This window comes from Radiomyces spectabilis (assembly GCF_025331425.1).
Source record: "Radiomyces spectabilis strain NRRL 2753 chromosome Unknown BYT42scaffold_1, whole genome shotgun sequence".
Lineage (NCBI taxonomy): Eukaryota > Fungi > Mucoromycota > Mucoromycetes > Mucorales > Radiomycetaceae > Radiomyces > Radiomyces spectabilis.
The window spans coordinates 499,233-514,272 of record NW_026251926.1 but is presented as its reverse complement, the minus strand read 5'-3'; the positions used below and the strand labels follow the sequence as shown (position 1 = coordinate 514,272).

Below are 15,040 nucleotides of genomic sequence, written 5' to 3'. Positions count from 1 at the left end.
TTCAATTTTAAGCCCCGTCCACATACACATTGCGTTATTTTTTAATGAATTGACTTTATTGTTTTTTATGCTTCATCATCGCTTAAAAGAAATTCTTCTATTTGTTTTCGCAGCCCTTCATCGCGTTGCTGGTTGTATGCATTTTTTGCAACAAACGGTGGCAACAATTCCACGGCCTCTTTTCTGTAATCTTTCAAATCGACTTGACAGCTGTAACACAAGCATAAATTCATATCAATGATCGGCTCGTCCTTGCCGCCGCAGCTGCCCCCTCCACAACAAGCATCCGCACTGTCACAACTCTTGTTTGCCGCAGAGTTGCTGGCATTTTCCAGGTCAGGATCCATCTTGGAAACCGTAATTCGATGACGCCATTCGGCAATACCGGCTTGGAAAGGTCTACAACACACATCACCGGCGATCATTGTTAGCTCCTATTACACTTGTCTCGAGAAAGAAAAAAAAACGCTCCACTACTTACAGAGAACATATCGCGCAGGTTCTCTGCAAATCTAAATTTTTGGATGGGGTCAACTTGGAAGCGGTTCTGGAAATGGTGCTGACAGTGGAAGGAAAATCCTTGTCCAACGACACAATGAAATCTAACCGGTCATTAGCGCTGCGCGTTCCAATAGATCAGCGAGACCAAATGCCTCACCTTCAGTCAACCGTTCAATGGAGCTCTTGGCCGGCATCTTGGTGGCCCAGTTGGTGGGCGCAACCACGTACTTGTTCAGCCCAACGATGGTATTGTAGTAGGCAATTTCTTTCGCTAGCATGTCCTTCATTGGTCTCAGAATCACCAGATCCTTAAAAGATGTATCGTTCTCCACACCGACATCGAAGGGTATACTGTAGCCGCGACCTTGGCTTGTCATTGAAATCATCTTGATCGCCTGAAGCGTCGACGAGTCACCCATGAAAATAAAAGAGCATCTGTTCACATGCATCAGAACCATGCCATTTCTCGCGTTTTCATGTTCGTAGCTTACCCTTCTCGCCTTGCGATTGTCAGTAACATGGTCATTTTAAGGTGCCAGTATAAACTTTCTTTTGAAGTGTTTTTGATGATGTTACTGAAAAGTAAGCGCAATCTTTCTCCATGATCAGCAGGTGCATTGGATTGATCAGCTTGAAGGAATTGGACAAGATGCTCTACAAAAAAGAAAATGAATTCCATCAGCATCACATTATTATACCACACCAGAAATGGATTTCTTTTTCATCTACCATTATCTTTCTTATTTGCATCGTCGACACACTTGAGGACCTGATCAAAATCAGAGGTTCCCATAAATTCATCCTTGAAAATGTCCTCCATGCGATGATGCTTAAACTCCATATTCGGATACTGCTCCTTCATCATGCTTTCAAGATGTTGCACAGTGCCAGACTGTCGATCTGTTAGAAAAAATGATTCGAAGCGTAGCACGATAAGAAAATTCCTTTTACCTGTTCTTGAAACAAAGCCGATTCGTCAATATGACATACCATCACCGAGGATAATAACTGAATTTTCTTTTTTTCGTGCGGTGCCACTCTCGTAAACTCATTCGTCAGGTTCAGCATGGCACTAGTCAGCAGGTGAGCTATGGGTGACACTTGTATTAATTATTTTGTCCTCAAAAACTTACATCGAAGAAGGACCACCGGAGCATGCCAGCAACACTTTTCCTCGATTGCGAGCAATCGAGCGGGATTTGCTTAAAATCGACCGATATTTGCCAACAAAGACAAAGAGGAAACAAGATCTGGAAACAAAATTGTCAGTGAGCCCATGGTCCAGCTGATCAAGAACTTTAAGCATAGATTACTTACTGACAATAATAAGCATGACGAACAAGAACGGTAGCGGGAGCCGTTTTACACTTGCAGCAGATGGTCGGCTTGGACGCTTTCATTACTTTTTAAACTTTCTCGTCGTGCAAAATAGCCACAACCAGAACTTAATGCAAATGGTCTTTGAAACTGGACATGAACTTTCAAAATCGAAAGCCGGTCACGGAGGCTTGGTTGCACCTGCATTAAAACAAACGCCCTTATGCATGCTGCATACAAATAAACCGTTTGTCAAGAATCATATTCATGTCTTTTCAAGCGAGTTATCCACGGATTACATGCAAAACGACCAAGTATCTCTTTCGCTATTCGTTTCATCCATCTTCGAAGGTGACAGCGTTCGTATGGGACTAGTACTATTCGGAAAAATCGATTTCCGGTTAATGGTTTTCTGGAACCAATTGATGTACATGATTCGCTGAGTTTAAGTAAGCGAAAGTTGAAATTCTTTTAATTGCCTCATTTGCTTTTTTTTCCACGATTTTCCACACCTTCTTTCCTAACCTAATTTCAAAAATGGCTGTTACCCAAGCTTGCTGCTGTATCCCTCCCGTTGAATCCAACTACAAGCCCGTTGGTACTATGGAAACCATTGCCAACATGTCCAACTACGTTGTTGGCCCCAAGGTAACTTGTTTTTATCAGCGACCCGATCAAAAACGGACGAACAGCAACGCGTAGATTTCGACGTGTGGGTAGTAACGATGGTGATATAGGATGCCAAGAAGCTCGTGGTGGTGATTTATGACATCTTTGGCATGCAGTATGTGGGAAATGAATTTTTGCTTGTGGAGATGCCATCATTCTAACTGGCTTTTGTCTTTTCCACAGCAACAACACCATGCAATTCTGTGATCGTCTTGCCCAACAATGCGGTTTCAGAGTGGTGATGCCGGACCTTCTCCACGGTGATTACTGGTCCCACGAAAGAATGGGTGATATGGACACTTTGGTTGCTTGGATCACCCGCGTGGGTGCTTTGGAAGTGGTATGTAGAATTGGGATGCATGGCAATCTTGATGGAATATTTTAATGGCGCGCTTCGATCAAAGGAATTAATTCATTTTTTCGCAGGTTGCTCCTGAACTCGCAGAAGTCAAGAAACATTTGGAATCGGAAGGTTTCTCTTCGGCTGGTATCCTCGGCTTCTGCTGGGGTGCCAAGGTAAGATGTCAGTGTTCATCATGGCTAGCGCCGTTATGCTTAAGCGTGTCTATCTTTCCCAACAGATTGGTGTGGCTATGGCTGCTGAGGACAGCTTCTACTCTGCTGCTACTATGGTCCATCCATCCTTTGTCGATGTCAAGGATGCTGAAAAGGCCAACGCTCCTATTTTGGCTCTTCCCAGCAAGGACGAACCTGACATGGTGAGTACATCATCCGTAGCATAGATTTGGTTTGACATTGCCCTCTTGATTTACCTTTTTATTCATCTCTTCAGACCGAATACATGAACGTTTTGCGTCAAAAGCCTTTCGGTGACAAGTGCGAACATCATCGATTTGACGGTAAGGCACAGCGATAAATGTTTCGCAGTATGCAGCTTTACTAAACTCTGGCATTTTTCTTTCTTTTAGATATGCCTCACGGTTTTTGTGCCGCTCGTGGTGATTACACTGATGAACTCAACGTCAAGCGTGCCACCGAAGCTATTCAATTAACCGCCAACTTCTTCAACAAGTACGTCGGAGCCAAGAATTAGCCTATATTTCCTTGCCTAGAAACAAAAAATTTAATCTAAAAAAATTACTATAAAAAATGTGCAAGACGTGAATGTTTGGAGTTTCAGAACTGATTCCAAAAATGTGGCTACAGATGGGCTTTCAATACAAGCAGTTCTTCGGGTGTGGCCAATCGTGCATCCTCATTATCCGGTTCGGCTAGGATCAAGGGACGGCTTCGAACATCGGCACGCAAGCCGTCCAAACGTGTATCTTTGGCAGATAAATTACGCCATGCCCATGCCCGAGTATAGTCCGACTGGATGCCTTCAATAACGTGGCAGATTTTAAACCCAATATTGGGGATGAACCTTGTATCAAGTTGGTGTGAGATGGACTCAACTCAACTGTGTGACTGTTTGCATTAACTTACTTCATGCCATGACCAGAATCGCCCGAAGCGATGATTAGGTTTTGATAATCTGGATGCGGAGCAATTAAGAAATGTCCGTCGATCGAATCACAATACCTGGAATTTTTGAATGAGCGAAAACGCCAAAATTGATTACCCAACTCGGCACCGTGGTGATTATTATTTACCAACACAGTCTTGCGTGCGACACATTCAGCTTGCTGGTGTGTGGGAAAAAGGTCTCCAAAAATGTGCGCAGATCGCGCAAGGCACCAATAGGAATGGTATCGCCGGCATGCGTGATTTGGGTGCGTGGCACCGAGATTTGATCACCTTCTCGGGGCCAAAGGTATCCGCTGAAATGGCGACCCACCTTCAATTTGCCGTCACTGTTGAATGGGAACCCGTAAAAGCCTGCAAAAATCGTTTAGACATTGTGGACTATCCAGTATAGACAGGAAAAAGGTTTGGTTTACCTGTGCGCGACAAATCTGCGCACCATACTGGTGAATCGATGGGAGTCTGGCGATATTCGGGAGGCATATCAAAGTGAATGACGGTTTGGCCTGTTGCCACCACTTGCTGAGACAAATCCACCAGACCGGGCGTCCAGGAACCGGTGGCAAGGATCACAAGCGCCGCGTCGTGCGTACGACCATCTTTTGTTTGGATACCGCGGATTTGTCCACGGCCATCCGAGGCCATGATTAGTTTTTCCAGGCATCCTTTGTCGGGACCCACCACAAAGTTCACACCGTTTTGTTGGCATTTAAAGTACATGTGTTTCACAGCTTCGGACGAATTGCACCATCCTAGAGAATTCATTTCAAAACAATGGCCGTTATACACTGTTATCTTCCGTTGAGGGGTCTTTCTTAAGCTCATATTTTACCTCCTTCTTTGTTGAGATACCCAATGTTGTAACCGTTCTGCACGGCCGTCTTGAATTGCGGATATCGTTTCAGGATGGCTTCACCGTTGGGAAACTCTTCAATCACATGGCCATAGCCGGCTTCTCGAATATGTTGCATGCTCGAACGTTCAAACTTGGAATACTCGCCATTGCTGGATAGAAGCAAGACACCTGTCTGATGGAAAACGGGTGACAAGCCCATGTCGGCTCTTTCTTGGTTCCATTGGCGCCATAATGGCATGGCTTCAATGGCCATATGCATGTAAAGTGTTTCATCGGCATAATCCATGCGCACAATTTTGTTAATATCTGCAAAGAACGCGGTTAAATTGTATGGTTTATTTTTCAGGGATACAGTGTGTCTATTTACCTGTAGATGCTGCGTCCGGCACAGGAATCGGTTGTCGGTCATAAACCCATACATCATACTTGTTCTTGAGTGATAGCGCGTAAGCCGTCGACAGGCCAAAACAGCCGCCACCGACAATAATAATTTTTGAGCCAGGCAATGGAGGTTGATAGCTCATCGTTGGAGTCTTGGGAAAAAGAGGAAATGGGAATCTGAATTGCAGAAAAAGAACAATGCATTTCAGATCTGAATCAAGATGCCAATCTTATTCTTAAGTGACTGCACTCTGTGTGAATCTGCGATTGAAAAATGGGCAGGCACCAAAAATTCAAGATTGACATGGCGACATCACTAAAGTTTGTTGCTACGGACAATTTTTTCGTGGTTCTGGGCTTCCTTGTATAGAAGAATGGGACATACACTCCACCGTATGCTTTGAAGATTTTTATTCATCGACTATAGTAGGAATGAGGCGGGACAAATGCCTGCCATAGATAAAAACCAACCGACCGCCAACGCAAATCTATATTCTTTATTTCAGGCAAGTCCCCGAATTCAAGGAGAAATAATGATTGGCAGGTCGACCAAGAAGGAACACAGATACACATACACACTCACAGATCAAAAGATAAAGGGAGAATCTAGCATAAATTGTAATTGCTCTGAATTATGGACGACCTTCAGTTGCAGGAAATGGGGTGCCAAACCAAGGAAACATGATCCACAGCGGCGAAAGCGTCCGGACCGGATCGTTAGAGCATCAGGTGAATGCAATAGTGAGTTTCTCATATTGAGTGCTCATCATGCAACAGTCACGTTAATGAACGAAAAGTGATCGGGTTCTCAATGAAATGACTTTGGGCGTTCCAAGTCAACTGGTCTCACATCATCGCTTTGTTTTTTTTTTCTTGACTTCCTCTTTTTTTTTTTTTCTTTACCTGTAGCCAAGGAAACAGGCTTTTGCTTTATTTTTAGTGATCTTTTTTCTTTCGATTTCTTTCGATTTCTTTGTTGTTATTCATTGTTCTTTTCTATACATAACATGGCGTTTGTTCAACAGCATCGAAGGCGATATCATCGATCGCAACCTTCGGTTTCATCCGATTCCGAAGATATGAGTTCGATATATCACAAAAGCGGGTCAGTAACTCAGACCAACCTGGTTTTATCGCCTGGCGTAACTCAGCCCAGTTCTTCGTACCCGTCCGACTCTGATACCGATTGGCATGTCATCAGTTCAGCCTTGCCATCGGCCTCATCGTCGCAACCTAGTCCCTCCCACAGCAATCTTTCACCGGCATTACCACCTTCGGAAACCGAATCGTTCTCTTCTTTTCGTCCCTCCGATACCGAATCGTTTTCCGACGTCGACATGCATGGCGATGCGACGGTCGATCCCAGCCATGGTCAAAGCTCACTGTTCTTCAGTGCGTTGCCTGCTCACGACGGCACCGGTTTATTTGTAATTAATTCCGACAACAGAAGCGCGCATGACGCAAACACTCCCGCGGCGTTTGCGAGGGTCGTACAGCATATGCTGGGTGAGCAGGAATGGCGAACCACGACGGACGAGCAAGAATTTGAACCCGACACCACCAGCATGCCTAATATTCTTTTACCTCACGGTGGCATCTGTCCACCGTCATTTGCCCATTCAATCCATATGTCGTCGGCTTCCAGTCTATCCCAGCCAGTGTCGCCAACTTCTGCTTCTCCTCATCCTCCCTGGGCGGAGTTTACAACCCACGATTTGGACATGGTCTTGTCAGCTGAGGCCATGGAGCCCGTTGACGCCCAGCTGTCCGAAGCAAGTGTAACCACGACGAGCACCACCAGTACCAATCGCGCCTACACTCGCGACAATGTCAAGTTTACACGACGACGGTATCGAAATCTCGATAGGCAAGTGATATGCCATGTGCTATGTTTATCTCCCGTCAATATAGATGCACACACTAACTAACCTGTCGTATATAGTATTCCGACGCATCATCCAGCCATTCCGGGAACCACGACATCTTTTGCCATTCTTTCGATTGTGTGGAACCACATTTGCCGTCTGACAAACCACTTGATAGAAAACGATACATCCACTTCAGATACCCTGAGTTCGCTGTTTTCTGAAGCCGTTGTGGAAGGCCTTTTACCGCTGGGGTCGCATCTGCATATGGATTTAGGCGCCTCCCTTCGACCACTGTATTCCAGACGCAGGCTAGAAGGCATTCCAGAAATTCAATAGGAGTCGCCTCAGATGATGCAATCGTTGGACCCCAGCACGCCCTATCACATGCGATCTTTACCAAGTTAATCTGTAATACATATAATATATACAAACATGTCCATGCGGATACATGTGCATGTCGTCAGTAATATACTGATCTACACATGTTGACAATATCATCAGGCAGAGCTCTTTTACAATGTACAGTGACTCTTAAAGTTTCCGGACACGGTTAAACCCAATCCAATTCTTGCCAAATTTTTCTACATACGAATACATTAAAGCCATTCATTTCTAGAGCGTTTGATGCATTCGTGACGATTTCGTTTTGTATTCAATTCAGTGTATATCCTATGTCCATGAACACACCTCAAGGATGTAGCGCACTTTCACATAGCAGTTTAATGAAGATGCTGCAAGATAATGGGTCTCTTGATATTCATTCCTAGTACATCTATGGTAGCTAAATGGCGGTATGAACGCCACAGTGATGCGGGTCCCATGATCCATTTTCCCGTATCACCCTTCTTTCAATTTGCTACAGTATGAATTTGTACGCAGCATTCTCGTATGTGATGACGTTTATGTGCTAAAGATATGATGGTGTGGGAATTGATGGAAAACGCAAGAATTTTTTTTTCGCAGATACGTAAGCGTTGCCTTTCTCAACATGGATGTCGCGCATTTTCGTCAAATGAGTGTGAGGCGTACAATCCAATGATGCTATCTCATGATACAATACCAACTTGACACTGCTTATTACTTTTTTTCTGTTTGCGCTCCTTATAACCAAAACAGTAGCAACTTGCAGTTGGCCGTTGTCACGGCGTATTATTTTACACCATCATTGAAATAAGAAATTGGCCGAGGGTTATTTAATGTTTTTCGTTAAATGCGAAACTCTGCCGCATTTTTGTGCGCGCAGAAAATGCTACTGTGATAAAGTATCTGGAAGAATAAATTGTTCCAACCTAGGTTTTGTAGGAAACATGGTATCGTATGCTCCTGATTCAGTATCAACGGACAGATGTATTTAAAGCGGTTTTTGCCATTTAATTACATGTCAATGTTGTACATGTTATGATATTGCATATGTCATCAAACAAGTACATTTTTATCTAAGGGTGTCACGGCTGGATTCAATATCTTTTTTTATCGTAAGGAGGATGTAAACATGCTGCTGTGGTCTCTTTTTTTTTTTTTTTGGTTGCTTACACTTGCCATCAGCGAGTAAGATGGCTTTGTTACTGAAGCTATGTTTGTTATTGGTCAAAAAGAAAAAGTCAGACGAGCTAAAAGCGTTGGGCGCAATTAGTGGGTTCGTTTTTCAAACAAAAAAGTTTTTTTTTTTTTTTTTTGCATAGTCCAACGGATCTTTTTTTGGTTTCTGTGGGATTTTTGCTTTGTTCTTGTTTTAAAACCCCGAATTCTTAATGATGCGTAGCCGTCACAGGCCGGCGGTTCGGCAGTTTCGGAGTTTTCTCTCGGGTTGAAAAAAACTCCAACACAAATGAACGATCCCCCTTTACTTTCTTTTTTTATTATTATTTCTTACTACATAGCAAACAATACAATGATCTACGAAGCACTTGGCAAAAGAAAGATGAACGAGTCAATTGATTTGGTATGTAATTGTAGATAACAAATCAATATTGAATTATTTCTAATTTTGGGATGCTACTTTTTTATTTCACCACCACCATTCAGAGTTCCACGGTAAAACGAGTACACACGGATCAACCCACGTTGGCTCAACCACAAACCTATTTATCACCTTATGATTCCGCCTGCTCCACGCCTTCTGTAGCTTTATCTTCAGATATGGATCTCGTTCATAATGGACCTGTCTACGATCTACCACCTCGACCAAAGACGCCTCCACTGGGCATGACACTGGCCCACTACGACCCTTCATCTGGAGGTTATACCGCGAGTGTCGTTAAATCGGCTGATGAAGTTACCGCCGGTATCTGCACTGGGATGACACCGGTGTACAGAGCGCCCATGGAACGATGGGGTTCCTGTTTAATATAACCTATTGTCCAAAAAACAAGAAACATTTTGTATATAATTCCAAATTTCATTTATTTCTAAATCATTAAATCAATTAAAGAATGTTCATTGCCTAGTTTTTTTTTTTCGTATTTTTGCAATTGGACCATCTTGTTTATTACACTCCATAGTTCATGGTTACACATTGTCAAGTTTATTTGCCAAAAATTTTCCTGAATGGATGCATTTAAACGGTCAAAAGGAGATCTCCTTACTGCAGTTGGTTCCATCGTACCTTTCGTATGCACGGTACAAATCAGATTTTCGTCCGTCTCCTGAATCTTATGACTGCATTGTCAGATCAACAAAGCCTGAAAACTCATGGACTAAACTAAGAAGGTTAATTTCTCCTTGATGCGTTTAAAACAGCAAAAAACATCAGTCACACGCCAGCACGAACAGAATATGTTTCCGCGCCCAGCCATTTAAGCGTTTATACAACTTGAAAAGCCAATAGCCCATTGTTCAAACTGGCACGATTGCTCAATAGATACGTGGATTCATATAAGCTTTCATTCATAGAATGGTGATAAAATCCTTACACTGATAAGAGCTCACGAAATGATGCTTTCTAATTTATTACATACTTCTTTCGCCAGTTTGTTCTCACAGGATTTTGAATACAAAAGGTTTTTTTTTTTTTTTATTATACATTGGTTTACCGTTATACACGAAACCCTTTGTAGTCGGTAACAAGTTTTTCCAGCATTTTAAGGAATTTCTTGTAGATGAGATCTGGCCGTTCTAAAAGGGGCAAGCCCAGGATACCGGCTGGCTGGGCTTCCGAAACGACCAAGCCGTAATTTGACTTTTCATATTATCACTGTTGTCAAGCGATTTATTCCATCCATATTTTGCAGGACACAGGCGCATTATAAGAAATAGGAAATCAGTGGCGACCATTTTTAAGGATATCCATTTTCTTTTATCAAAGAGCCGAAAAAAAAAATCTATGTCCTGAGCTATTTACATTTTGCCTTTTCAGCTAACATACAGTGTAAGGCGATGTGAGTGTTGACAATGCCATCAATATGTAGCATAGGATGGTTCTTCCATGACTCAGCAGATACTTCAAACATCAATTTGGATGCCAGGAGGGAGATACGTCAAGGCGTTATCAAGCCAGCCCTGGGCTTCGGCTTCCATGAAATGCGCTTTGTGGATAAGCTTTTTGAAATAGTCAAAGGCCGTTTGAATCGTATCCTGACGCGACAAGTGCTGCTCCTGATATTGTTTGTATGCGTGAGGGCCTTGGACAGTGGCAGACCACTTGGCTTCTTCGTCCGAGTACTCTCGACACACAATTCGTAGCTTTTCAGTCATTGTGTGCGCAATTGCACGTAGGCATTCCGCATCGTGATGGTAACCACACACTTGTCCCAGGTTGTAAAACCCTTCAAAGAATAGTTGTCTCGCTTTATGATCCGAAGCTTCAAACCGCAAAAACGATCGACATTGCACAATGGTTCGACGCAACACCTTTTCCGGTACAATGTCCAATAAGACCATATTCATCTTGTATTGATCGGCCAGCATAGCATACGCATGCGCACTGCTCGGTTCGACGTCCTTCTTTTGAGGCGTACGATTCACCACTACCACATGGGTTGGCGCCAACTGCGAAAGGAACCGTCGCAAACTTTTGCAAGTTTGATCCGCCACATTGGCATCGTCGTTACAGGCCGTCATCACGTCACAGTCTTGTCGGATCGCCATGGTCAGGATCATCAAAAATATGTCAAAACAACCGTCGCTTTCCAATACAGTCATAGTGGAGGGCGTCCCTCGGAAACAGCGAACGTAAGATGGAAAGTACTGGTCTTCTGACACCGGAATCTTGTGCAGCTGAATGTAACGACGGAACCATCGGTGAAGATAGAGCACCGTCGTCTTGTCCCAACCCCAATGCCACTTTTGCAGCAAAGCATGGTATCGCAAAAGGTGCACTTTGACATACGCTTCAAGGGACGCGTTCACTTTGCTTTGACGACATTGGTTCAACAAAACAGTATCATCCATCGACTTCATTTGCTCGTAAATACCGTTCAGCTGAATGACCGCGGGACGATTGAGGTGAGGCACGTCGTGTGATATGCGCTCTTGCGGTAAAACTTGCCGTACTGCTTCTACAGCAAAGATCCACTGCCACAGCCATTCAGCGTGGTCCCATACTGTGTCCTTTTTGCATGTGGGATCCTTGGATCGGCACTCGTCCAGTAGCTGCCACACAAACCGCTCACGTTGGTCCTGGGCAGCATCCGGTAGCGTCAACGGTGGATTCGGTAGGTTCAACAAGAATAAGATGGTCATCCATGCCTCACTGATGATCGAGTTACGCGGAAGGATGGGGGACTCTGAAAACCCGTCCATGGCATGATCGGGACCAATACAGTAAAGCAACCCTACCAGGCGCCGCAGACACATGGTCACCGTCCATTCAGATGTAAGAAGGTCGGCATCCACTAGCTGAATCCGAAAGCACCAATCCACGGCATATGTGAGCAGTAGCAGTAACATTCGCCACGGGTATCCCAACACTCCTTCCTGAGTCCAATGTAAACGAGGCGGTTGCGTCGGGTCTTTGACATTCGCCAGAATCACCGCCCGAGAACATAAACAAACGATTTCCTTGCAAAAAAATTGCAGCATCGACCGCTGTTGGTCTTTTTCCATACGATGCGTCACGAACGTCAGACATTTGGAGACAAAGGCGAAAAACTCGATGCATTGACTGTAATGGAGCGACTCGATGGTATTTTGATCGTACAAAGAGTGAGATGGCACCGATGCATTTGAACGCCACGACTTGTCGAAGTACTGAAACGCTTTCCGGAAGCATGTTTGGAGGCTCGGACATTGTTCAGGGGTACATTCTTCCAGTAGAAAGTGGAGACTAAAAATACGGTAACATTTGTATGATTCATGGATGATCGGAGTAGTGGGTATGGCGAAGGGGGGGTTTCCGGATTTGAGCCGCGCTTCCGTCCCAAGACTGCTAGATAGATCTCGCTTAAAGTAAGCGGAATGCGATGGGTATTTCGTTGAAGTGTGAGGTACAAAGCCAAATGTGAGCGATAATTGTTTTTCGGGTACGGGTTGCAAAGCTATGGATTCAGCGAATTCCGGTACCGGGTTATCGAGAGACTCCAATTCATGTCGCGGTTCGACGGGGTCCATAACGAATACATCATCGAATACATCATGCGACGTGGGGCTTGAACTGCGACGATCCGTACCAAAAGACGGAGATGAGTCAACACGTCGGCTCCTCAACGATTCTTCAGCATTCGCCAAGGATCGATAATGGCTTGATTGTCCTTGGTCTCCATCCATACTGCGATGTTGTTTTCGTAAAGCTTGGTTTTGCACAGAGGAAGAAGACGAAGGCGACACTTTCCGCGGACGGGTTCTCTTTGATTGAGCTTCTTCCTGTAGTTGATCTTTGAACACTTTGGCAAATGAAAGCGGCAGAATGCCTCTCAGCGCCGTTTTATGTTGTCGAACCTCCTCCAGCGTCGTATTGCGATGACGATGATTGGCATCGTCATAGCCGGGATCGGCTACAATGTAGCTGGTATCGTCCACCGGCTGTTTCCGACGTAATTGATTGCGTGCAGGTCGTGAAGTTGCACTAGAAGAGATCTCGCTCGGAAGGTCAAATATGTCGTTCTCCGTCAATGATTCAGTAACACGATTGCGATGAGGATTTTCGGCATCAGAGAATTCTTGATCTTGTACTGAATGAGATGACGGAGACATTGTCATCTCGTCATCGCTGTCTTCAATCAGGATGCGTCGTTTTTTCGGATGTCTGCGTACAGCGATGTACGGTGGGGTATCATTATCACTGCTGTCCGGACTATGTGATCGTGGATGATTTCTGCCAAGACTGCTGTGTGAGTTTCCTTGCTCAGATAATGAACTCGAATTTTGATCGACGCTCATACTAGGTTCATCCTCGTTGTCGCTAAATACATCCGACAGCAGAGTTTCGAGAGGTTTTCGATAATCCAAAATTCGTGGTTTCAAAGACGGTTGGACGGGTGGTTCTGGTAACTTCACAGATTCTCTTCGTGAAAAAGCGTGGGTGAGGGGGGTATCAATGTCAAATATATCTACAGGCGATCCACTGGAGACGGGTTGTCTCCGTTTCGGAATCAGTAGATGGGAAGGATCATGCGTTCGGTTATGTTGAGTTTGCGCTTTGGACCGCCGGGATTTGGAGGAAGACGAAGGCTGACTATTGCGTTTCTTCTTTCGACCGTAAACTTGGGTTACACGATGCGTAGTCACAGGCGCCTTGTTCTTGTCAAGGCTGAGTTCTTCCTCTGTTAATGAAAGCGTTGAAAGCTCGTTGTCCACTGCATTTTCAGTATCGCTTTCGAGAACAAATTCCTCGTCCTCGTCTTCCTCATCGTCCACAATGCCTTGCGATTCGTATCGATTGCCATGCGTCTTGGCAGCCGATTGTGATGGTATCTCTTCTTCCGCCATGATCGCATCCAGGGCTGTGCGTCGGAGTAGCGATCGATACTGAGCTCCTTCCAACGTAAATGGCCGCAGCTGGATTTCACGTCGTTTTCGAAAGGTGCGCTGCGGACACACGGAGGTGGACGATCGTGCGCTTGCTGGTTTCGATGATCGTGGTGCAGACGATCGCGGCACGGATGGTGTAGCTGATCGATTCGTCAAAGATGGCTTGTCTTGCACACGGCTGAATGATTGAAGCGTTTCCATGGCGGTGGTCAAGTCTTTGACGTTTTTCATATTATTTTCATATGATTCCGCACGCTTGATCGCTTTCTCAAGCAACGAATCCATCATGGAGGTGTTTGCAACACTGGTAGGATATCGCGTGATCATATCTTGTCGTATCTCTTCCCACACATCGTCGGTGGCTGTGAATCCCGGGTCGACCTTGGTGTTGTGCTGCTGCGTTGGTTCGTCAGTGAAAAGATGCATATCGCTGTCGGTGACCGCAGCAGCCGCTCGATCAGACACTATTTTGTCCGTCACTAAGAAAATAAAAGATCAACTATACCGCCACCAATCCATGAATAGCGCAACTTACTGTGATCAGGCTCCTTGGGATCATGCTCGGGAATAGTATAGGATGCCGTACTCTGTAGGTGCCATTGGTCTGCAAGTTGGTCGAGACTCATGCTCGCCAATTGCTCAATGTGAGCTGCATCGACCGGACTTTGGCTGTTGGGGATCTCGGTAAAAGGATCGTTCACCAAATTAGTATCGTCTGTAATGGAACGATATGAAGCCGTCATGTCAAGACAAGCATGACACTGTGAAAAAGAATAACTAATGTAACCAAAGTAGATCTGGTACGTTTGGTCGCCATTTCAAAAAGCCAAAAAAAAAAAAAAAGATGGACGCGTCGGAAAATCACGCGTTTTCCGCCATCGGACTTGGCTGCAAATCTTTTAATATATCTAACACTGAGGGCGAACAAGATAATAGTTTGTTTGGTTGACTTTTTTGCCTGAAAAAAAAATGAAACGAGCGTTATTTGAGAGAAGCAATTAAAAAAGCGAGTATTTTCTATGGAGCTGGTATTACATGTGGGCAAGCACAAAGGGGA

At 44.6% G+C, this 15,040-nt stretch overlaps 6 protein-coding genes across 6 annotated transcripts; 3 read left to right on the top strand and 3 right to left on the bottom strand.

Annotated features, from left to right (window-relative positions):
- Positions 1–477: 477 nt before the first annotated feature.
- BYT42DRAFT_591227 (uncharacterized protein) lies at positions 478–1,569 on the bottom strand (the record flags this gene model as incomplete). Its single annotated transcript, XM_051570528.1, has 5 exons — positions 478–602; positions 659–936; positions 993–1,155; positions 1,231–1,393; positions 1,453–1,569. 5 exons carry the CDS (start codon positions 1,567–1,569, stop codon positions 478–480), a joined length of 846 nt encoding a protein of 281 aa, XP_051427987.1.
- A 727-nt stretch (positions 1,570–2,296) lies between these two features.
- BYT42DRAFT_551085 (dienelactone hydrolase) lies at positions 2,297–3,555 on the top strand. The gene is made up of 7 exons (XM_051566207.1): positions 2,297–2,466; positions 2,556–2,602; positions 2,671–2,827; positions 2,914–3,003; positions 3,069–3,206; positions 3,281–3,347; positions 3,417–3,555. The coding sequence occupies exons 1-7, from the start codon at positions 2,356–2,358 to the stop codon at positions 3,539–3,541; spliced, it is 735 nt and encodes a 244-aa protein (XP_051427986.1). The 5' UTR covers positions 2,297–2,355; the 3' UTR covers positions 3,542–3,555.
- Positions 3,556–5,450, bottom strand: BYT42DRAFT_551081 (FAD dependent oxidoreductase). Its single transcript, XM_051566206.1, has 6 exons — positions 5,196–5,450; positions 4,805–5,134; positions 4,389–4,724; positions 4,101–4,326; positions 3,934–4,029; positions 3,556–3,871 (listed from the first exon to the last, which is right to left on the bottom strand). The coding sequence occupies exons 1-6, from the start codon at positions 5,350–5,352 to the stop codon at positions 3,649–3,651; spliced, it is 1,368 nt and encodes a 455-aa protein (XP_051427985.1). The 5' UTR covers positions 5,353–5,450; the 3' UTR covers positions 3,556–3,648.
- Positions 5,451–6,113: 663 nt separating this feature from the next.
- Positions 6,114–7,697, top strand: BYT42DRAFT_6787 (uncharacterized protein). The gene is made up of 2 exons (XM_051572790.1): positions 6,114–7,076; positions 7,152–7,697. Exons 1-2 carry the CDS (start codon positions 6,217–6,219, stop codon positions 7,411–7,413), a joined length of 1,122 nt encoding a protein of 373 aa, XP_051427984.1. The 5' UTR covers positions 6,114–6,216; the 3' UTR covers positions 7,414–7,697.
- A 1,271-nt stretch (positions 7,698–8,968) lies between these two features.
- Positions 8,969–9,429, top strand: BYT42DRAFT_609244 (uncharacterized protein; the record flags this gene model as incomplete). Its single annotated transcript, XM_051571244.1, has 2 exons — positions 8,969–9,019; positions 9,103–9,429. 2 exons carry the CDS (start codon positions 8,969–8,971, stop codon positions 9,427–9,429), a joined length of 378 nt encoding a protein of 125 aa, XP_051427983.1.
- Positions 9,430–10,518: 1,089 nt separating this feature from the next.
- On the bottom strand, positions 10,519–14,726 carry BYT42DRAFT_609243 (uncharacterized protein; the record flags this gene model as incomplete). Its single annotated transcript, XM_051571243.1, has 2 exons — positions 10,519–14,462; positions 14,519–14,726. The coding sequence occupies 2 exons, from the start codon at positions 14,724–14,726 to the stop codon at positions 10,519–10,521; spliced, it is 4,152 nt and encodes a 1,383-aa protein (XP_051427982.1).
- Between the last annotated feature and the right edge of the window lie 314 nt (positions 14,727–15,040).